The following is a 23,771-nucleotide window of genomic DNA, read 5'->3' as shown; positions in this document are numbered from 1 at the left end:
GGAAGAGAATGTTCTTAAGCTCCAAATTATAGGGACTATTGTAAGTTGTAGTCATTTGTCATGGGGCTGGTCATTGTCCCTTAAAGCCAATGACACCTCCTGGCTGGTACTCTATAGATGATGTGTTTTTCTTTGCCCTTTCAGCACCTCTCTCTCTCTCTCTCTCTCTCTCTCTCTCTGAAATTCAAAGGCAAGGTTTTATCTTGACTTATTCAGCTTATTCAGGATTTTACTTTGTTGTGTAATTTTTTGACAACAAAATTTCCCTTTTTAGTAAACTGTGTGACATTCTTTTGCTCCCGTATCTGACATGTCTGTTTTAGTCTCTCTTTCAGAAGCCCATACATTAGAATGCCAAGGGTGCAGTATGGCTTTTGATGCATCTGCTGAAGCACAAAGTGAAGTCTTGGAAACTACATCACAATTTCAAAGAAGAAAACAAAAATGTAAGATGGGGGAAGGTAATAGCACTTTAATTTATTTTTTAAAGGAAAGGCTGAATTTAAACAGAGACGACTTTATCAAAGGACTTTATTACTGACACTCAACATGACAACCTCAAAATTACCATTGCTTTGTTAATATTTGCAATGTGCTCACTTTTCAACTGAACTCTACTCTCCAGTGGTAGGAAAATGGTCATCGCATTAACTGTTTTCAAATTTGACAGATGTACTCAGAATACTGGTTGGAGGGAGAATCAGATTCAAAATTAAAAACATCGCATCAGCTGGGCATGATAGCTCATGCCTGTAATCCCAGTGCTTTGGGAGGCTGAGACAGGAGGATAGCGAGTTTGCACCCACACTGGGCAACTTAGCAACTTGGGAAGACCCTATCCCCACTCCCCAAGGAAAAAAAATTAAAACTTAAAAAAATAATGGAAATATATATTAGCATGAAATACCTGGATTTAATCTCCAGTTCTGCAAAACACAAAATGAAACAAAACAAAGCAAAAAATCATGTCATATTATATTAGGAAAAAATTTGTTGGCATAAAAAAGATTTTAAGAATATCATTCATTAGTTCAGGGAATTCATTTTTTGTGTTGTTTTTGTTTCAAAAAACCGTTATATGGGGCCAGGTCATCGCTTCTCATATCCCATTTCCACCATCTTCCTTGGGCAAACACTTCTTAATTATCCTGATCAAGGGTGGGAGACATCCTTGTGCTGACTCCACTTGTAATCAACTGTGATCTTCCAGCAGCAGGCGAATTGATTGTCTCTCTCCTACCCAACTAGCCAGAAGAGCAGGTCATACATTATCCCGCCCCTTTGAAAAATCCAACTCAGTGATTGATTTTATGACTGCTGGAGGCAGCAAATTCTTCAGCATGAATTCCAGCAGGTGAAAAAGTATTTCCTATACTTGCCTCAAATTTCCTTGGCATTAACTTCTCTGAGTGGTCCAGCCTCTTATGGGACAATGGAATAAGGATCTATCAGTTTTACTGTCTAGTACCTATCTTAATGCCTAAGTAAATCTCTCTTATTTTCTAGTCCAGAGTTAGTAATTCTAACTTTTGAAATCTCCCATCATGAACGAATCTATACGACACTCAGTTTTCTTGCCCTACCCTGAACTCAGCCATCTCTGCACTACATTTCTTCAGGTGTGGCAGTGAGAGACGAAGATGATAATCCAAATGAATGTTCATTATTCCCCCTCAGAATGCTATTGTATTACACTCACTTGATTGCTCTGTACAAAAATGGGTGATTCATCAAATGAAATGGAAAATTTCTTTTGAAAGACTTCCTCATATACAGTGCAATATTACCCCCTTACAGCATTATATAGCTGAGGGTGTATGTATGTATGTATGTATGTATGCGTGTATGTAGGTATATATTTTCTGCAGTGCTGGGAATTGAACCTAGGGCTTCACTCGTGCTAGGCAAGTGCTTGACCAATGGGCTACACCCTCAGCCCTACCTGGGATACTTTTCATTCCTTGAGAAAATTGTGAAAGGAACTTTGGCATATCTTTGTTCTAGTTTCCATATTCCTTGGAATAAATCTTTTTATCAAATAGAACACACATCTATTTTGTTAAATAAAAGAATACCTCAAGGATTAGTTTTAGTAAAACAAACAAAAAAATGTAGCTATCCAAACACCATGTTGTCTTTAGATTTTTCCCAAATATTCCTCTTCTCCCTTTAACCTCCCAGTAATATTTTCAGTATCCCCTTTTAATTCATTTTACAGTATTAAGATGGAATTACTTGGTAACTTAAGAAAGCTTTTATAAGATTTTCAAATTTTAAATAAAAATTATATCTTAAGAAAAAATATTTTGTCATTTATTAAGTGAGATGTATGTGAGAGTGACCTGGTACTTCATGCTTATCAAGTAAATTGACCTTTGTAATATAATTGAATTTGTGGAGTCAGGGTGCAGAATTACACACATGCGCATGTGCATACACACATGTGCACACACACACACTACCAAACAACAAGCAAACATACAAAACAAATCTAAGGTTCAAATGGGGGTATTTGCTGAGGCAGGGTTGATTTTCATTTTATTTTAATTTTGGAATTTGGGGGAAGAGAGGAAAATGGAGAAAGTAGTAAGAAAGGAAGGGAAAGGACATTTGCAGGAGTGTTACAAGTAGGGAATGGCCCTGCCTTAATCCTTTTCTCTTGCTGTCTACTTTGTTCATTTCCTTCCATCTTCTCCTTTTTCCTCATTTCCTCCTTCCTGCCTTCACCCTCTGCCTTCTTTGGCATTTATTAAAGATTATTGAGCAACCACCACGTGTGCATATTGAGCTAGACACCATGATAAAATAACAGGACAGTTAGTCTTGATCTTGCAAAGTAGGACCAAGCAAACAAAAGGGCATTATAGTAGAAATAATCATAAAGAACTAGGAGAATACAAACAGGAACACCCAGCGTAGGTGGGAAGTTTTCGGAAGTTTCCTATGAGAAATTATGTCAAAATCAACACACGAAGGATGGGTAGGTATGGGCCAAGGGATTTAGGAGAAAGAAAAATCATCCACAAAGTACAAACAGCCAATAGCAGAGGAGCTGAAGGAAGTCCATTAGGGCTGGAGGGGAGTGGTCTAGGTGGAGATTTCTCCAATGAGGACATCATGGCTTGGAGTAAGGCTGTTGTTTTGAAGATAAAACAAATGCTAGTACTTGTAGAGAGTTGCTTAGCTGGGATGAGGATGGACAGGCTGAGGGATACAGCCCAGTGTTACAGTAATTGCCTAATACATGTAAGGGACTGGGTTTGATCTCCAGTAGGGTGAAAAAGATAAATACTCTTCTTTTTCTTAAAACGAATAATGATTAGCAGAGTTGGAATCATTATAGTAAAACCTCTTGAAGTATGTTTAGAATTTAAAAGAAAAGAATGTTAGAAATTCAGGAACATATGTGATATCTATATCCCTGTCACCCTTCTAAATAGAGACCCGAGCGTGTGATGTGGGCCGTTAGGAGGTTGGCTGGCTGGACTGGAGGCCACCGTGTTGGAGAACTGGCAGTGCGACTCAGTCCACAGGTGTGGAGGGATTTTTCTTTAAGGGTCCTCTTCTCAGCACCAAGCACCTGCAACTTAGAGATATCATGACAAACATCTTTTCCAGGTACTTAATGTTTTTAATACAACCCCCAAACTCTTTTTGGTCGTCAAAGCAATAAAAGCCATAAAAATTCACCCAGATTTTCTATCCCAAAGGAGAGACCGTGTTGACAATAAGAGGAAACTAATGGTCAAGGTCGTCATCCTGTACCCATCCTCCTATCGATACGGAAAGATACTTGCATGGTTTGGATCATACCTAGAGATCAAAGTCTCAGTCCTTTTACTCATCCTCCACCGTATCTCTACAGCCGAAAGCAGACTAGAGGGCATTTGGCTTCCAGTAGTAAAGAAAATGTGCTGGGAAGGCCTTAGCAGAGCTTGGCATATCTACTTGATGAAGGCCTGACCGGTTACCCACAGGGAACACAGCCTGGGTTCCGTCGTCCTCCTCTCAGATCCCTCTAAATCTTGCCGAATCAGTTCAGCTTCCCAGCTTAACAGACATGGCCCCATGTGAGCGTGTCCATCTAAGTGGAGCTTCTAACTGTGCTTTCGTTGTTGTCGTTTGGCCTAACAAAGGAAATGGCTAGGAGAAATATTAGAGGTGTAGCTTCTCTTTTGCAAATGTCAGAATACCTTCTAGAGCTTGACTGGAGGAGTCGGAGTCGGTTTGTATACTGTCATGCAGGTTTTGGCTTCAGCTTTCTTCCCCATGGTACGGAGGATCGAATACGGGGTGTTGCACATGTTAGGCAAGCACTTTACCACTGTAGACTCTAGTCCCTTAACACCTTTTTATTGACACCCCCCCCCACACACAAATAAAGTTATAGCAAAGAATGTGTGCTGGGTTTCCAAATAGCCATGACTCAGTCACGTGTCCACAGTGGCAGAAAGATTTTTTTTAGATTCAAAGGAACAAGTGATATTCAGTTATAGCTTCATGCTTAAGGCAAATATATTCCTAAACTTTTGGAATGATGTTTTCTTCAAGGGGCATATAGAGCACAACGTTTTGTTCATTCATATTTTAAAGCAGTTTGCAGATCGTATTTTAAGAGACTGGACACTGAAGTTATATTATTAAACACTATATACGTTTTGAGGAGGACAAGGAATAGAATAATACGTGCATAAATGCAGAATTAGACAAGCGAGGCTTTTACTGTGAAGAAGTGTTTGGTCTGGAAGGGAATTTTACATGGAAGCAGCTTTAACTGGACAGCTTGGAGTCTTTCTGCGCGGGTGAGGTGCTGGTCAGGCAGAGGTAACATTGTGATCACCTGTACCTTTGTACACTCGCTGGGGCTCCTCCGGGAGCCTCCTGCAGAGACGATCCTCAAAAAGAGAATTAAATGGCTGATTCAGCACAGCTGGTGTCATCGAAGGGTGCGGAAATACCCAGCCCCAGTGTCCAGGCCTGCACTCTGCTATAAACCTCTTCCCTGCCTATTTCCTGCTTCAGATAGAAAAATATTCTATAATGGGAGTAGTTGACTCAGAATAGCAGTGAGGACAAGAAAAACTCAATAACAACAAAGACTAAGCAACTGCTATGCAAGAAAGTCGCTGCTAATCACCATTATTTTGTATAATCCTTCAGTAGTGAGAGGAGGGATAGTCTTATTATTTCTATTCTAGAGCCAAGAAAACTGAGGTTTAGAGAACTGCCTAGGGTGTAGAGCTAGCAAGCAGAGCCAAGACTCCAAGTCCAGTGTCTGAATCTGGATTCTGTGCTGTTAGTCATTATTCAGATTCACTGGACTTCTCAGTTCTAGAAAAGCAGAGGGGCTTCCCTGGGCCCTAGTACATCCAAAGCAAATGTAGAGTGGGAGTTCCAGCTGTCGGTTAAATCTTTCCTATTCCTTTGCTCACAGCTCTTGAGTAACAGTGCCGGGAGCAGTCATAGATACTGTACGGCAGAGACCTGCCAACTTCTGGGCCAAGGACCCAGTCCTGGGCAGCACAGCAGGAGATGAGTGGCAGGTGGGCAAGGAGCAAGTGAAGCTTCCTTCATGTTTACAGCGCCCCCCCCCCGCACTCCCATTACCTCCTGAGCTTCACCTCCTGTCAGATGTCCCATGGGAGCATGAACCCTGCTGTACACCGTTTGCACCAGGGATCTAAGTTGCAGGCTCCTCTGAGTCATCCTTAAACCATCCCCACCCCCATCTGTGGAAAAACTGGCCACTACAGAACCAGTTCCTGGTGCCAAAGGGAGGGGGATCGCTGCTTTAGTGAGACAAGGGAGACACACAAGAAAGACTCCACCTATTCTGATCCCTTGCCCTTTATCAACTCTCTTTCCCACACAGCTGAGGGGCTGGACAATCCTAAATCCTGGCTGTGGCTACCCTTTTGGGGGACTCAGATAGATCTGCATCTCTTGTGTTTCAACTTTTTGTGCCCACCTTGTCTGTAATTCTTACGCAGGATCCTGAGCTTTGCTGCGCATTTTAGACTCCCAGTTATTAAACCATATTTTGATCTAACTATGTCCTTAGTGTCATGTGATATTAATACAGATACAACTCATACGAGTGAGCTCCTGCCTTATGGCCATTCACCCTGCATAAGTTATCAGGTTTCATTGTTTACTCTTAGTTTAAAAAAATTCCGTACGAACAGACCTCATGACACTTAAACTCTACTCATGCAGTTAAAACAGGAAAACTAGTTATTTGATATCAGGAGGGTAAATCAGCTGGTAGACACACTCCGATGTTTCCATTCCCACTGGTGTGTTGGGACAGTGGGGAGGCATATATTATTAATTAGGAATGCACAAGAGAGAATTTGTTTTTAGTTTAATCTCTAAAATGTAATATGAAGAAGATACAGCTGTGCTGCATTTAGTTTTCATTGTCAACGCATATCATCATGTCATCACGTAAGAACTGCTCAAAAAAAATTTTTTTTAAATCCCCATGTAGATTGCTTAATTTGACCCTCCTCCCACGTGCCTGCGGAGCTGTCTGAGAAAAGGAAAAACACGAGCTTTAGTCAGGCCCTCAGGGCGAGGAGTCTGCTCAAGTGTGCTGGTGCCAGTTAGCCTAGGTGTTTGTGGAGCAGACTTTGGCAGGTCACCAGGGAGAGAATATTTCATAATTCTAGACTCACCCGAGAGGATTCTACACTAGCCAGCTACTAATAAGAACCTAGGGCTGAGAGTAGAGGAAGGAATTTATTCCCTGGACCAGGATATTGGAGGAAGAAGCAAATTCACTCAATGAGGTTTCTTTTCCAGTTGTGTTTTCTTTTATTTTTAGCTCACATGCATTTTTCTTTTCTCACCAGATTTCACAGTGTATTAATTTGTTCTGTCATTAGTGCTCTTGAATGTACTGTCACACAAATTCCTTCCTAAAAAATGTACTGGCTATTTGATGGGTGGGTGTGGAGATGCTTGTTTATATAATAAGATGCTAAAATGGCTAACATTTCTTGAGCACTTGCTTATGCCAAGTGCCGTGGGAAGACATGCATGGAATATCACAGGTAATTCTTGGAACTCTAGTGTCTGAAAGGTGTTACCAAGTCTAATTACAGTTGACAAAACTGAAGCAGAAAGCAGTTAAATAGTTCCCCAGAGGTTACAGAGCAAGTCGGTTGCCAAGTGAAGAGAAAGCCCTGTAGCCCAGTCAAGTGGTCAAGTCCATCCTCTTAAGTGACCTGAGATCCTCCTGATGGAGACAGCTCTTGCCTTGGTGGCTACCAGTACCCACAGGCAGGATCTGGGTCTTCATTCTTGCTAAGCACCTGTTATGCTTGTAATATGTTCATTAAAACCACCAGCAAAGGTGCTGGGTAGGAAGCCAGTTTGGAAATTTATGACAAAACACATGCTCTGACTTTACGATTCAGCAATCAGACTCCTTGGTATTTACCCAAATGGACTAAAAATTCATATTGGCAAAGAGACCCATACGTGAAAGTTTATAGTAGCCTTATTCCTAATTGCCAAAATGTGGGAGCAAACAAGATGACCTTCAATAGGTGAATGGTTAAACAGAGTGTAGTACATCCAGATAGTCAGTGTTTTCCATAATGAAAAGAAATGAGTTAGGAAGCCTTGAACAGTCATGAAGGAATCTTAAATGGATATTTCCAAGTTAAAGACCTGGTCCAAAAAGGCTACTTTCTGTATGATTCCAACTATAACCTTTTCAAATAGGCAAGGCTGCAGGGACAAGAAAAAGATCAATGATTTTCATGGTTTTTTTGGGGAGAAGGGAGGATAGATTAGCAGAACATGGAGGAATTTTAGAGCTGTGTGTGGAGGTTCTCTGTATGTTAGTGTAAGGGTGGATATATGTCATCATTCCCTGGTCAACACCCACAGAATGTACCGCACCAAGAATGAACCCTAATGTAAACTACAGACTTCCATTATTAATCATGTATCGATATGGGCTCATTCAGTGTAACACTCTAATGTAAAATGTTCACAGTAGGAAAAACTGGTTGGGGAATGTATAGGAACACTCTGTACATTGTACTTACTTTTTCTCTCAATCTGCTAAGATAGATAGATGACAGGTAGATGATAGGTAGATGGATAGATGATAGATAGATCTATTTGCAATATTGTGAATTGAACCCAGGCCTCACACATGATAGACAAGTGCTCTACAACTGAGTTACATCCCTGCTCCATTTTATTTTATTTTGAGACACAGTCTCTCTAAATTTCCCCAGCTGGGCTCAAACCGTGATCTCCCTACCTCAGTCTCCCAAGTAGCTGGGATCACAGGTGTGTACCTATTGCCATACTGCGGATGAAACCTAGGGCTTTCTACATGTTAAGCATTTGCTCTGCCATTAAGCTATATCTCAGGCCCTAAATAATATATATATATATATTTTTTGGTACCGGGGATCAAACTCGGGTCCTTGGGCTTGCACAGCAGGCTACAAAACCACTGAGCTAAATCCCCGGCCCCTAAATAATATTTTTGTAAAAAACACTAGGGAGCTTGGGTGGCAGAGACGAAGCGATAAGACTAGGAGAAGAGTTTTCAACTCTGTCTACATTATGCCTATTTCTACTACTTGTTCAAAGCAAATTAATTTTTTAAATAAAAAACCTTTTAACTGTCTTCTTTGTATATTCAAAATAAGTTAAAAAATTTAAATAGTGGAGCTGGGAGTATAGCTCACAGATAGAAAACATGCTTAGCATGTGTGCAACTCTGGGTTCAATTCCCAGCAACAACACAAAACAAAATAAAAAGGCACCAAAAGAAATAATTGTCAGTATTGAGCATAATCTTATGTTTGACCCATTTTTAATGCTGAAATCTTGTGTTCTGTGTTCTGGCTGCATCAGGAGCAGGACACTGAGATGGCCCGCTTGGTAAGGAAGTGGTGGGGCACACCCAACAAAGGCATCAGTTGGAGCTGCTGCAGGTCTTCATTCTGCCAGTTCTTTTCCTTCTCAGCATGGCACACTTGCATTTATTTCTCAGACATACTGTGGGGAACTCATTTTGGCCATTGAGGCCAGACAGTGCATAGGAGAAAGGAAGAAATAGAAGGTAAGGACACAGGTACACAAAGGGAGGGGGAGGGGAGGAAGAGAGAGTGGAATGCAATTTTGATGAGTTAGTTCAGAAGTTGATGTGGCTTCTAAGTAAAGGTTTGGTATTGGGGAGTGGTTCTCAAGAATGAAAGAAGGATACCTTCAGATTTTCCAGCAAAGAATGGGCTGGAATTCTTCCTGATTCTCCTAAAACCTTGGAAAGAATGCTAAAACAAAAACACAAAAGGATTCGCTCATATTTGCCATGGTTTCCTGCATCCTTACTACCAGGCCTGGTAGACACCATTAATCATAAGAGGCCTCCATCTGTGAGCCTGTCATTTGGACTGCTCCCCATGGTCACAAAAGCAGATGACAGGCAAATGCCAAACACTTGGCTGAGTGGGTCTTCAGTGGTGACTGGCTAGAAGACTTACTTCTCTTTGCCTACATTTTAATTTTTACCAAATCCAGTTCACTTTGACAGGATGAAATAGTTATGTTTAGAGAGAATGGAATAAACCCAATTCCACTTGCCTTTTTTTTTTTTTGCTGTACTGAAGACATTAGAAGTTTTAATTTTTTTTTTTGGTACCGGGGATTGAACTCGGGTCCTTGTGCTTGCGCAGCAGGCGACGAAACCACCAAGCTAAATCCCCGGCAGAAGTTTTAAATAATACTGGGCAGTGTTAATAGATTTGGAACCTGCACACATACATGTCCTAAATTTGATGCAATCGAGAGTGATACGAACAACCTGTTTTTCTTTCTAAACAGTTACTGAACATTTGGTTTGATATACAGAATCACAAAATCAACCAGGGCAAGAACTTTATTCAGCTGTGTTACACAAAAATGGCTAAAGAATGGAAACTTCCACTTCTATTTTTGTTCTACTCCGAGGAGCCATAACTGTGGACTTCTGAGGCTGAATTAGCTTTCAGAGATGTGCCTCACTCTTCCTACAGGAGCTGGGGGTGGCTGGCTTCAGGAAGTCTGCACAATGGCTCTTTGAATGGTGTCAGAGTTTATCCCTAGATATAGACTTCAGAGAGTTTTGATCCTTTTTCTATTAGTAAATTAATAATATCAGTAAGGAAACAATATGCTCCATCCAACTCTCTCTGTCCTGCAGATTCCAAGACATATCTCTGGATCAGTGTAACATGTATTTTCTCCTGGGGAGGAGGTGGATTTGGGCTGTCTACTTCCACCCACTCCTGCTGAGGGGTTTCTCACCACCACTCAGTGGTCTGCATTCGTGTGAAATTTAGGAATGAGTTACTGTCATAAGACAAAAGAAACTAACTGGACGTCATTCTCAACTTTGCCTTCATTCATACCATCCTCTAATCAACTAAACTTCTAGATCCAGGTCTAAAGAACTGCCATCTAGAACTTCCAAAGATTAGATTTCTTTCTCATAGTGAATACTTCTCTCATTTACCAAAGGCATGCTCTGTTTCCACTACCAGGCCAAGTGTTTTACACATTTTACTTAACTTCAATATTTCTATCACCCTTTGTACCTTTTTAAAATTTGGCAATACTAGAGATTGACCCTAGGCCTTTGTACTGAGATATATACCCATCTCTTCTTTTAATTTTTTTTTTTAAATCTTAAAACAGTGCCTTGCTAAGTAAATCACTATGTTCCTCCAGCTGGGCTCAAACTTGTGCTGCTCCTGGTTCAGCCCCAGAGTACTGGGGACGGGGTATTGTCATTTCGGTTTCACAGATGAAGACGAAGGTATTGATATTTAGCAGGTCACAATATCATCATTGTCTTCAGCAGCAGCAGCAGAAGCAGCAATAGTGTTGTTTCATTCGGAAAATTTACTCTGTTCCTGAAATGTGGAAAATATACTATTGCAGGAATCTTCAAATGAGTTTGTAAATTAAGGGTTAATAATATCCCCATCTCACAAGTGAAGAAACTGGGACCTAGAGAGTTCGTGCAGTATTCAAGGTCGGAGAACACATTGCACAGAGGCGCGGGAACTGGCCTCACTCGAACGCCTTTGGTTTTCATTACTTCAATTCCTGGAAATATAGTGGAGTAAAAGTTAATTTAAAAAGTTAGTGATGAGATGAGAAATGTTAAGACAAAGGAGAAAAGCCATAAAATCTTACTGTGACTGACAAAATTTTAAAGTTTGAAAAATTAGACATTCATAATAACTCCAGATATCTGGAAAATTGGCCCCAAATTCAGTGTTAATCTCCCTATCAACAATAACACCTGCTTCAGTTTCCTAGTCAGAGGGTGTTTTGTTATTACTACTATTAACATTTTCTAAAACTTACAGCAAATTTAATAAAGTCAAGGCTAGAAAATAAAAGGACATCAGATGCTGGCATAGTATAATTGTTTTTTCCTTAAACATATGCCTTATTCATTGCTTTTTAATAACACCCAGCAAGTAAGAATCAGCATGAATAACTAGATTGCAAGGATTATGTGTAAAAGTGAAAGGAGAATTAAATACTTTGATATATCCGCTGGTTACCCTTCGGTCTTATGTGATAAAATGTGTCTATCCACCGAAGGCAAGAGGGACACTTCCTGCTTTGAATTCGAAGGTGTGATTCTTACAGTTACCACTCTTCACGTTCAGGATGTAAGCACATTCAGTTCCCTCAAAGGGATGAAAAGGACACTTCTTTAAAAACTGCTAATTTAACAAAGTGGAAAAGACCTTTGGCTTAATTTACTTTATTTGTTGAGATGGATTTGGGGACGCTAAGGAAGATTAAGTAACTTTCACTTGTGCACTTGGAGCACAAAGTGATTAAGCCCAAGATGAGCTCCAGAAGAGATGCTCTTGCATATGGTACCACTTGGAACCGAAGGGCTTCTGGTTCTTTCTGCTCGGCAGACCTGTATCAATCTTTCTGCCTCCAGCATCTCTGCTTCCCCCCCTACCCACAATGCCAGCACTCACACGTGTGCACAGTCATCTTGGGAGGGAGGGAAGTTGATTCTCCATAAACAATTTGCTCCTTGGCCACTCTTTGAGTCTGCCAACCAGGTTGCCAATTCTGATGTAGACACCTGTCCATTTGGAACAGGAATTAAAACAGCCACTCATTTCCTAAAAACCATCAAACACCCTGTCAGTGAACAACAGTTCTCCATTAACTGCAATCTGGGCAAGACACGAATGGGTCACATCCATAGACAGTTACCAGTCCTCCAAGCCCTTCAGCTCCCTTGAAGCTGATGGAAGTTTCTGACCCTCCCAATGTAGTTTGAGAAGGACTACCATTTAATGATGGTGATAATAAGCTGCTAAAATTTGATTTTTTTAAACCACACAATTGGATTTCCAAAATAACACTGTGAAGAACTTGCTAATAAGAGTACAAAGTCAGTCCATACTTTCAGGTGGCCTCATTGTCAGAGTAACAGTGAAAGTTATTTCTAACCACATCACTATTGGATCCTTGAAAAAAATATATAAATATATATAAAATTCATATATATATATATATGTAAGTACATCCTGCCCCATTGTGTGTGTGTGTGTGTGTGTGTGTGTTAGAGGGCTCTTTGACACTTTACCTTGTTCTTTGTTCTCTGTCCTATTTAGACACTGCCCTGACATTTTCAATATGACGTCCTTGTGAATCTTGGGTGAAAAATATTTTGAGTCAGTGGTGCCTTCTACTTTTAGATGAAATGGTACCATTGAAATGAACTTTCTGAGAAGCTTAGGTCCTGTGTTTAGAGCTCCTGCCTGGTGGAGGCTGGGGACTAATGTGGGTTTAATGTTGTTATGAGCCAGGCAGCTGAGCTGGGTAACAATATGAGTCTGTTGGACATGTCTTGTGGGTTGTCACGTTCAATTTGCACATGACCTCCTGGCCAAAAAATGGGAAAGAAGTGGTAGAATGTGGGACTGAAAGCTCATATTATTGCTTTGACAGCTTCACTCATCTAGAAGTAATGCAAAATGCAATTTATATTTATAAACTCTGACCTCCTGCACAGAGAGGGAAAGTATCTAATGATGGGCCGAGGTAGCGGAGGAAGAAACAGATCTCAATACAGCTGGAATTTGTCTACATTTTTGCTTTTCAACCATTCAATTACAGTCAAAAGATAAATGAAACACGGACAGTGAACTGGTGAGGTAGTGACACAATTATTTTATAGTGACTGGGTTCTGGCATGGAGTCTTGGCAAAGGTGGCTGAAATGCCTTATTTCACTGGAGACAGATAGTCTGCCTGCTCCCACTGGACAAAGGCCCTCTGCTTGTAGGTGCATCATTATGCCCATCAGAAAGGAAAAAAGACACCTGTGAGTCAGCGTCACTCCGGATACGCATTTGGAAATTCTTGAGAGAGGCTGACACGTTAATCCTATTAACCAAGATAAATCAAGTCAGGCCTGGTGGTAACTGGGGCATTATTCACTTCTGAGTGGAAATAAGCACTGGGCAGAAAGCACCATTTTCTTTTGTGCATCAGGAAATTTACTGGCTTTTACATGTCCCCAAATAGCTTCATTTTGAATAGAATCTATGAGCCAACCAGGGAGAAGGAAACTATCATCATCGAGATCCTCACATATGCCCTAAGTATTTCTGACCAGTGTTTCAAATGAACAAGGTTTCTACAGAAGTAGGACTCACGAGGGAGAAAGATTCTGGCTTCCCTGGACCTTACAGGAGACAGAAATCATCACCTTCAGTCATGGGCACCCACTGAACTGATGGCAACATACTACTGTTTTTTTTGTCCACCTTAAGATCCTTTCTTGAGACTCATACATCAACCTTAAGAAATAAAATAAAAGCAACAGGAGGATTGCATTAAAAATGCAGTACAGTATTCCTAACTTGATTGCTCACACACAAGTGCATTTTTCTGTTCCTCCAATTTTTCCCCTCTATTATTTTCTTTGGGGATAAAGAACTTCTGCTGTTTTCATTTTCCAAGGTATAAAATGTCTCCCTACTATGGCCCACCAGCGCCTTCTGATATAGAGGACACAAGTGCCTTTTCTTTTTCTTTTCTAAAAACAAGCTGAGCACAATGGTCTTCTATGTACAGGAATATCGAGTAACTGGTGTGCTCAAATGGAATCTTTCTACTTTCCCTTTTCTGTCACAGTTTTGACACTTTGTGCTCCCACTGTCCAGAAGTAAATCACCTGCAGAGTCAGCTGGCCAGTTTCTCCAGGTTTCCTTTTTGCTAGCTTCGAGGCCACCGAGAAGTGAGCAGGACCTGTGAAGTGGGACAGGGCTGGGTGAGGGAGGGGCAAAGCTGGACCCTCTGAGTCAGGTGCTGGTGCCATCTCGCCCATGCCGGGGACACGCTGAGAGCTGAGAGCAGGGTGGCCTTCCAGGAGCCAAGAGGAGAGTGGGATGTTTTCCTCTCAGCGGCTGGATGAGAACAATTCTGTTTGGAGAGCCTGGAAGGAGAGTTCTGGATTGGGCCTGGAAACCTGGCGGTCGGGAGGAGACAGGACACCGGCTCCATAAGGACCCTGCCAGGTCCTTTTAAAACAAATAGCCCAGGAACAAAACTGGATGTCAAGAAAGCAGCAATAAGCATGCTGGTTTGGTTCTCTTGTCCCAGTGACCTGCCTCCTTGATCCTCACCCTCTTCAAGTGACATCGCAACCACCCCTTTCCTTCTGTCACCAACTGTTGCAGATAAATGAAGAAAAGAAGTCTGGAGTCTGTGGAACCCACCGGGTTTTCTAAAGTGGCTTCCCTGGGGGTAGGCCAGGCAAGAAGAAAATAGGGGTGAGGTGTCCTCTAATGCACACCATGAGTATTTCAGGAGGGGCCAGGCTGAGGCTGCTCGAGGGGTGGGGTGGCCTTGGGGACCCCCTACCTCCTGGGCCCTTCCTGGGTCGCCCCTTCCCACCGTGTGACACCAGGCGCGATCTCATTAGCCCTTAACCTGCGCGGCTGGGCCGGAGGATGGTGAACAAATCTTGTTTTGATTCCAACTTGATGGAAATCATTGTAAAATGGGTTTGAGCAATTAAGGAAATCAGTTTGGACCAGTTTAATAACCGAGCCTGAGGAGCTCCCGGGATGTTGGCCGAGGCGACCTCAGCGTCGTTGTTTTCCTCCATCCTGTCCTGCTCCTCTCGCCTCCGAGCCCAGCGAGAACGGGCGCCCTGCTCCCAGGGCTGTCGGCACGCCCGGGAGCCCGCGACCCTTCCGCCTCCGCTGCGGCGAGGACGCGCCCCCAGCCGGCCCCGCGGCTTCGGGCCGCGCCGCTGGGCTCCGGGGCCTGGTTCCCGGCGGCCCGGCCCAGCGCGAGCTCCCAGCCGGCCCCGCAGGAGTTAAACCCCGAGGCAGACAAAAGGGAGGCCGCCGCGGCTCCCTTTCTCGGCTGTCAGCTGAAAATAGCTCGGCCGCCCTCTGGGCTTTCCCTCCCGACAGAAAGGGCATTTGATTACAGGTTATGACAAGCTGCAGAGAGACTCGCAGAACTCCGAAGGAGGAGCGGCGCGTGGAATCAGAAAGGCTGGGGACGTGGGGAAGACAGAGCGAAGATGGCTTCAGAGGAGAGGTGTGAGAGGACGGAGCTGCAATCTGTGGCCGGGCCGGGAGGGAGCCGCGCCGGACCGGGCCAGGCCTGGGGACCCCGCGGCGCTGCCCCCTGCGCAGCCCGGAGCCCTCGGCCGCCCGCGGCCCTCGTGGGCGAGTCGCAGGCGGGGCTGGAAATGATGGCCCCGAAGAGGCCGGCCCACTCCTGCGCCCAGCGCTCGCGGTTCTCGGTCACCCGCAGGCAGGAAACCACCTTTCCCGTCCTCGCAGACTCCGTTTTTCTGGGTCTCTGAGAACAAGAGTGCCCAGATAACCGAGGTCCCGTCTCAAACAAACCTCCCCCTAGATTTTCCTGGAATTGTTTTGTTTTCTCTCTGAGCTTCCCTCTTCTCACCTAAGTTAAAGCTGGAGAGAATCCAACCACTCCCAAGACTGCTGTTTTCTGCGACTTTCCCACTCTGTGGGGCTCCCTGCGAAGTCCCCTGGCAGCCCCAGTTCTTCGGGATCTCTCTGGTCAGCTGAGAGTGCCTGAACCTCAAAATCAGCCCCCCAAGGGGAAATGCAGATTGCCGGAATGGGGCAGCCCGAGGTTGCCAGTTTAGAGGGGGAGGACAGTTATCTGGGGAGATTCTGGAGGAAAGGAGGTAGGGCAGCCCTGTACCCCAGTTCCATCCCCATACCCCTCACCTGAGATGGAATTAATAGTTTCAAAGGCAAGATTCCCTACAAATTTCGTTTCCTTGAAGGATTTCAGCTCAATCGAGCTGACAATCTAGAAAGTTTTCTGCATGCAATACTCCCAGCACTACGTATATAATTAAAAATAAACCGCAGATTCCCCTCCCTTAAAAAAAATCTATGCAAATGTGCAAACAATCTGGTCTGACTCGACTCCGTATTTGAGGAAGAAGAGGTACAGATAAAATTGCAAATATGCAGCTAGTGGGCATCAGTTTTTCCCATTTGTAGGAGGACGGATTCCTGCACGGTGTTTGAAAAGTTGTTCAAGCTCTTGCTTGCGTTTAATTGGATAAAATGTAACAACCTTAAAAAATTTTAAATTGTTAGTTTCAAATAGACTATTTCTTGGAGAGGGGATCTTGGACACATTTTACCCCCTCCTCTCCTCTGGCCAAACTGAGGAATTCTCCCCAACCCTGTTTTCTCAACTCAGACCTAGTACTTAATTATGCATTTCTTTCAGAACTCTTTAGTCTCCTCCTGTCAGGATTGTGCCTGATTTTTATGAACCTTCTCCTCCTCCAGGAACTCTCAGATCTACCCACAACAACTTATATCAGACATATCAACAGATCCCCATCTGAAATTTGTGATAGAAACTGAAGGACGTGCTTACTACCTGAAAAATGTACTCGGAGTACCTGGGTACAAGGGAACTTCTGCAAAAAACTTAAAAGTCAAAATCAAACATCATGGGGAGAAATGAGTGGAAAAGACACCCAGAATACAGGGGAACTTTGCAGAACACTGAAGTCCCAAAATGAGTGGAATGGGAGATATCATTTATTGTTCTATAATGATGCAGCTCTAGTGATTATGGCACCTTGAAAATAAAGCTATGTCTCCTGAAAGATCAATTTATTTGTTTGAATTCAGAACTAAACAGATACAAAATTGCTGTTTTTCAAATGGCTTTCTACTTGCCTAGAATCAGGACAAAAGTTTGCAAAACTATTGGATCATTTTCATTACATAAGTAGAACATGGAAAAAAATGTTAACTCTCATGCTAGAAAACCTTCCTCTAATATTTTTCTCTTGAAAAGATTGGGAGAGAGAAATTGTAAACGAAATTACTCCCCTAGCTTGTTCTGTGTAAATTGAAATCCTTCAGAATCCAAGAGGGTAATACAAGCAATAGAAAAACACAAAGTAGTTTGAATGCTGTGTTCACTTCTACATTTGAGCAAAGTCTCAATAGGTAAAACTCAATCATCATTTCGGTTTGTTTTTTCTCTTTTCCCCTCTGGAGGCTGATACCATCAACTCATCCTCTAGAATCAAACTCAAATATGCTGAAAACTTTTTTGATTTTTCACGTTCTTGTTCTCTTATGCACTGTGTCCTTTCCTCTTCCTGGAAGCAGGAAATTGTGGAGAGAAAATAAAAAGTCACACATTTCAAACTTTCACCCACACACTTCCCAAAAGAAAGAGAAGAGAAAGATTTAAGTCAAAGACACCAGAAGCTGTCAACAGCTATGCTGCTGGAGAAACAGTTGTACAAAGAAGAAAGGTCATCTACAAGAAAGTTAAAGTAAGAACCATCATCTGTAAGTGAAATTGCTCTGGCAGAGGTATTCTGACTTGTGGGAAAACTATGAACAAAATTGCCACTTGGAAGTGTATGGGAAGGAAGATACTGGTAAGGAGGAAAAGGGATACATTTGTAGGGAGGGGGAAATGAAAGCAGAAAACTCCCCAGGAATGTGCTTTTGCATCTGGGAGATATGCTGGAAAATTAGGCAGGAAAGAAGAGACCAGGCAGTCCAAGGAAGGTGCAGGCTGCCTTAGCCCCTTTGGGAGGAGAAGAGGGGCAAATCTTTTTATGATTTTTGTCCCTTCTGAGACTTGGAATAATAAACTCAAGTCACCACCCGTCAGCCCCTGTCCATCTTCTTTAGCAAACCTGACATAGTGGAAGAAATATGACACGTGAATTATTAAAGAGGTGCTAGTTGACTTTTAACCCCGCTTGCTTTTCTCAGACCCCATTACCTGCAAATTTATCTGGCAATACACTGCAAGAATTATAGGGCGTGCAAGCCAGAAGAAGAGAAAAGAAAGCAGATATGGGAGGTCGGGAAAATATCAGGGAAAAGCCTGGCATTTTACCTTACTATTTGCTACACTTAAGGGTATGGTTCACATGTATCAGGAAACAAACCATTCTTCTAAGGGATCAGTTTCGCTGTCCAAGAAGCCAGAAGGGAAAGAAATCACCAGCATTCCTCCTTCTCTCTGATTCCCTTTTCCCTGCAGGCAGAGCTACTTAGGATTTTAAATCTGTTTACCTCTCCTTAAATTAATTCTTAACTTTATGAACAAGAAGCATATAAAGGGGTCACTTCCTTTCCCCCTCTCTCCCCCATTCCTTTCAGATATAACTGCTTTCACTTAGTTGCAAACACTTGTCACAAGGGAAGAAATATTTTCTACACACTCGGAAAGATTTTAGAGACCATCCAGTTTTGCACAACTGATACAATATAAAAATCAGCAATAATCATTCAGGCATCCAGACGAAAGTTTTAGTTTTTATGCTAATTAAGCAACCATTATCCTGGGAGGTTGAGTCACAGGGCAGCTGTTGATAGAATAAAATAGGAAGGAATGCATTGAACACTTAGAGGTCTCTTCTTTTACAATGAACAAGAAAGGAGGGCATGATAAAATAATAGGAACTATGACTATTATTGTTTCATCCCTCGGATGTAGATTTGTATATCCTGTTGCCAAGGTGAAGGTAATAATTGAATCTATCCTAAATCTGAGTGCTGGAGTAGTCAGAAATGACTCCACCTGACAGAAGAGCCAGGAGGCAAGTGATAGAGGCTATTGTCCAAACGTGACCCTCCATTAACACTACCTATCAGCATCGGGATCCTGTCGCTGGTTCCCATTCCGGAGCCAAGGGGCTGCCTGGCCTATTCCAAGCGCTTCAAGGGCTCTCGCGCTGCGATCAACCCTATATCAACTAAATGGGTGGAGAGACCGACCTGAAGCCCACTCCTCTATCTTCATTCGCCTTATTACCCCTCTCCAGGCCCATTGTTTGGCAGGTGCTGCCAATTTGCTCTTTATCTTGCCTCTGTTTATGAGGGCTTTTTATTAATAACAAAGGGAGAAAGGGTATTAATATTAATTAACACCATAAAATCAAACAGTTTTGGGAATCCACCAAATGAATAATCTCATCGTCTAATTGGAGCTGTAGAGAAACGGGAGGAGGAGAAGGGAATGGAGGGAGCAGGGGGAGATACAGATGACCTACCGGGTGACAGGCGCAGGTTGGAAGGGTGACATTTTATTGTAAGCCTCCCAATGAAAGGAAGAAAAGGAAGGGACCAGTCAATTTAATGCAGGGACCAAGAGTGCAAGAGTGTTGCTAAGAGACGGAGATGCTGGTAAAGTTCTACCAGAAGCACTACTCTGACCTTATGCAAATAGAGGCGGCCAACTCTTTGTGGAAGGGCTGAAAATTCCACCCCCTGTGTCACCAATACCTGGCATCGAGCCTTTTATTCAAATGTTCTCTAAAAAACACACACAGAGGATGTGACAAAGCATGACACATTTAGGGGCTTTAACAAAACACACACACACAAAAGGGGGGGGATAATAATAATAATAGTAGTAGTAATTTTTAAAAACTTGGGGAAAAAACCCACAACACCAGATCTTCCTGTGGAAATGTCATCCATCTTTACCTCTGGCTCTGTCATTTTCCTGCAGCTGAAAAGTAACTCAAAGATCCAGAAATTGCCCTCTCATTGCAGAAGTAGAAGCTTATTAAGACACTGCGGTGGCAACCGCATTAGGGAAGGGATGGTGTAAGGGAAGATGGCCAGAGGATGAGAGAGCTTGGTGTGAACTAGAGAATCGCAGCACATTCCGTCCTCTGAACAAAATAAAGTACACCTCTCCTTTGATTTTTATCTAGCCACTGTAGGACAAGGTTAAGTGCAAAAAGCAAGAAGCTTGAGAGATCAGTTGGGTCTCCCAGGATAAGAGGTTAAATGACACAGCAGTTAAAATGGGCAGGGCAGACACTTCTGAGCAGGCTGGGGGCACCTGGGCACCTGCAGTGGCAGGGTCCTGATGGGCTGGGGCAGGACGAGCGGGTGGCTGTGTGTGTACTTCCTGGCTGTGCTTACCAGCCCTTGGTGGAGGAAGATTCTCTCACTCACCCCTGTGCACAGAAAGGAGCACTTGGACCTGGAGCTGGAGGCCCCCATGCCCCACGCCAGACCCTTGGGCTCCCCTGAGCAGCCCCATGAGCCTCAGCAGCAGCAAGGAAAAACAACCCCAGCTCTAAGTGTGGCCTGCTCCAAGCTGCTGGCTTTGCAGCCCTCTGAGCCACGTTTGGTGTCGACCTTTGAGCAGGAGGACTTCCAAGTGTCCAGGCTAAATTCTTGCTCTCCCCCTCCCTTTTCGTCCCTCCTAGCTCCGGTGCACACTGAGTGGAATGGGAAGTACATCTCCAGGACTTGCAGGAAGTCAGGGTGCCCAGCCCGAAAAGGAAAACATCAGGGCGGGAAGAGACAGGTGACTTTCACACTTCTCAGCCAAGCTGGGTCCCAAGAGCCACAGATTGGAACTTCCGGGGCCTGGGGCTGGAGGGGAGTGGAAGGCTGGCCAGAGGGGCGCTGCCAGGGGAGGGAAGGGATTCTCCTCAGCCACTTGACTGTCCCCGGGACACTCCCTCCAGGACTGACAGCAGCCAGAACCCAGCCCAACCCAGAAACGTCTCGCCTGTTGCCCAACTCCACAAGCTGCTAGCACTGTGCAAGAACGGAATATTTTCTGTAAGGGAGGGCAAAGCAGCACACACACAACTTCGAAAAGCCCATTTAGCAGCCTGCCCTTTACCTACTCCATTCCGGTCTTCTCTTTTGATTTGAATATTGATAAAGTGCCCATTCTTTCACATCTTTATGATAATAGTTGCAAATGAATACATCTTTCGACTAGGGGGGCTTTTCAAGCGGTTCAGTGGCAGTAACTTTGCAGGGTGACTTCTCCCGAGGATCTGGCCTCCTCCCCTTTTAATGGCGGGACTTTTCATAATGTGCACACTACTATTAAAATTTCATATTAGCAGTGTGTATGGTGAACTTTGTAATGGGAAATTCAATAGCTGCTGTAAATATTAATGGAATATGAAATGAAGCCACAGCCTCGACCAGGCCTGACAGTAAAACCCAGTGAGCATGTGGCGGCCCTGGGGCGAGAGAGGCCTTTCCTCTTGTCGCTTTCGCTTTATTACATTAGCGCGGGTCTCCTCGCGCCGGCGTGGGCTCAGAAGCCGAGGCGCCGGGTCACCCATAACAAATGTCCCCGTGTCTCGCCAACAGGCCCCGCCTGGCCCTGCCACTCCATCTGCCCAACAGGCCCCCGGAGAGCGCTTGCCGGTGTCAGTTTCAGGTAAAGAGCTCTTGAAAGCGCAAAGCCTTCTGGGGTCACAAGGGCTCCGGAGTCTCCCGAGCCCCGCAGCCCGGGCCCCCTGCAGTCGGAGGCTTGGCGGGGAGAACCCCAAACGCCGAGTTAAGGAAGCCCAGGTGAATTTCGGGCTTGAAAGCGCCAGTAGGGTGGCCGGGTTCCAACCTCCCACGCTCGCTCACCCCCTGAAGCCTGCCCGCCTCCTGTCCGCAGGGCGCGCCTCAGAGTTGGGCGTGAGCGCAAGGCAGGGGACCAGGCGGCCGGGCTGGGGTTTCCGCCCAGCTGCCTCCAGCCGTCCCCGCCCTGCGCTGGGCCGGGTCAGTCGCCACCTGGCCCAAGGGCACCGGCCTCTCGGGAGAGTCTGAGGACGTTCAGGGGAGGCCTTGGAGTCGCCAGCTCAGCCTGCGCCCTGGAGTGAACCCTGGGGAAACTGAGGCTGAGGCGAGGGCGCAGTGTCTGCGAGGCGTAGCGCTAAGCGGGGCGCCCAGATCGGACGGTCCTAAGCCCTGTTCCGTCCAGCCCGGGAAGGCCCGGAAAGCACCGCACTGACGAGCGAGCGTGGCCGTCAGCACCTGGGCCGCCCCGGCGAGCTGCTGCAACAGGCGGAGAAACATCGGCCTGTGAACGGCAGGCGACGCCGGGCCTCGGCCCGCGTTTGCGTCGCCCTGACGGCGCTCGGGACAGCTGGGGTTTGCACGCGGCTTTAGCCCGCACTTGTACGACACAGCCGTCAGCGTGGGGCGGTCCTCCCGCCCTCGGGACGGACGCGTTCTCCCCGCGCGTGGCTGCTCCACCCGGACGGACCGAGGCCGCGGGCTGCGCAGAGCCGTGCGGCCGGCGGCGGGGAGAGGACCGGGGAGCAGGACGGTCCCCCCCGCCCCCGCCCGCTCCTCTCAAAGACTTCGCTGCTTGCACGTGGCGAGAGCTCCTCTACAGCCACGCAGCTCACGGGGCCAAGGTCCTCGCAGCTACCGCAGGGCAGCGTCCTCCATCCCCGCCACCGACCCCAAGTTTCGCAGTGTGGAGTCGTGGCGCTCCCTTCTACCGCGAGCTCTGTGGGGCCACGCTCTTCAACTCACGGGAGCCTCCTTCCCCGGTTAAATTATTCTCTGTCCGGTTATTTTTCCTCCAAATTAATCCAGGATACAGTAGTTCCCTCCTTCGCTCCACACGCACGCAAACCACAGAGCCGAAATGAACTGAAATAAAAACGGAATTGAAATGCACCAGGGGTTTCTCGGCAGGAATGGTTTTCCGCAAGGTATCCACGTTTTGCCAGAGCCACTGCAGTTTCAGGTGTGATCTGCATCCTCCCCACCCTCTGGGCAGTTCCTTCACTCCTAGCGCTTCCCTTTGTGCACTCCCTCCTTTAATAGTTTTGCCTCAGTTTCTCTGGCACCATAAAATCCACTTCTTTACCCTCAGGATCTTGCAACTTCTTCCCCTTGCCCTTTAAAAGAGTTACACTTTCCAACAAGACTTAAAAAAAAAAGACAAGAAAATGGATACAGGTTTCGTAAGTGTTAAATAACTTTCTCAGCATGTATTAAAGGAAGATTGTATTTTATCAACAGCTGACTGATGCAGTCGTGTGAACCTGAGGGTTTGTCTATAGTATCATATTTATTTAACCTGCTGGGGGGCTGTGTTCAGGGGCAGCCTGCTCATGCTGACAAGAGCATGTACATTACACACTACCCCGGTGTTGTGATTGATTGTTCCCACCCCAAAGCCTTTGGTTCATAATTTAGCCCAGCAGGTTCTGCATCACAGACTAGGTTAAAAAAAAAAAAAATCCTGTAAGAGATTTCAATGAACAACTACTGCCAACAAACCTTCCTCCACCTGCAACCTGCAAGTATTTTAAAAGCCTCTCCAGATTGTTCAGGTTTTGTAATTAATAATTCCAGGGCATGCAAACTTTATTTACCCCAGGTCCCTGAAGTGTGATCAAGTGATTCATCTTCAATCTGCGCCTGGACCAACACTTCCTGC

At 44.8% G+C, this 23,771-nt stretch overlaps 1 protein-coding gene across 11 annotated transcripts in view; it reads left to right on the top strand.

The window, feature by feature from the left end:
* Positions 1-22,574, top strand: part of LOC106010014 (uncharacterized) — a 59,975-nt gene extending 37,401 nt beyond the window's left edge. For 2 of the 11 annotated variants that reach the window (XR_015441680.1, XR_001183981.3), the window contains 5 exons: positions 324-446; positions 3,441-3,618; positions 15,507-15,617; positions 16,862-20,882; positions 21,692-22,574. Coding sequence is in view for 1 of the 11 variants with exons in the window: in XM_087188308.1 (XP_087044434.1) it covers positions 336-446; positions 15,507-15,617; positions 16,862-16,920 (281 nt within the window). In the remaining 10 variants the exon portion in view is untranslated. Of the gene's footprint in view, positions 1-323; positions 462-3,440; positions 3,619-3,710; positions 6,055-15,506; positions 15,618-16,861; positions 20,883-21,691 lie in introns of those variants that run through there. The other 9 variants (XR_002397483.2, XR_015441684.1, XR_015441683.1 and 6 more) reach the window with 9 other exon arrangements.
* Positions 22,575-23,771: the final 1,197 nt, after the last annotated feature.

This window comes from Heterocephalus glaber, unplaced genomic scaffold (genome assembly GCF_053883595.1).
Source record: "Heterocephalus glaber isolate CG9 unplaced genomic scaffold, H.glaber_assembly_v1.0 deba00001531, whole genome shotgun sequence".
In the NCBI taxonomy this organism is placed as follows: Eukaryota; Metazoa; Chordata; class Mammalia; order Rodentia; family Bathyergidae; genus Heterocephalus; species Heterocephalus glaber.
The sequence above is the reverse complement of the archived record's forward strand: the minus strand, read 5'-3'. Positions and strand labels throughout refer to the sequence as shown.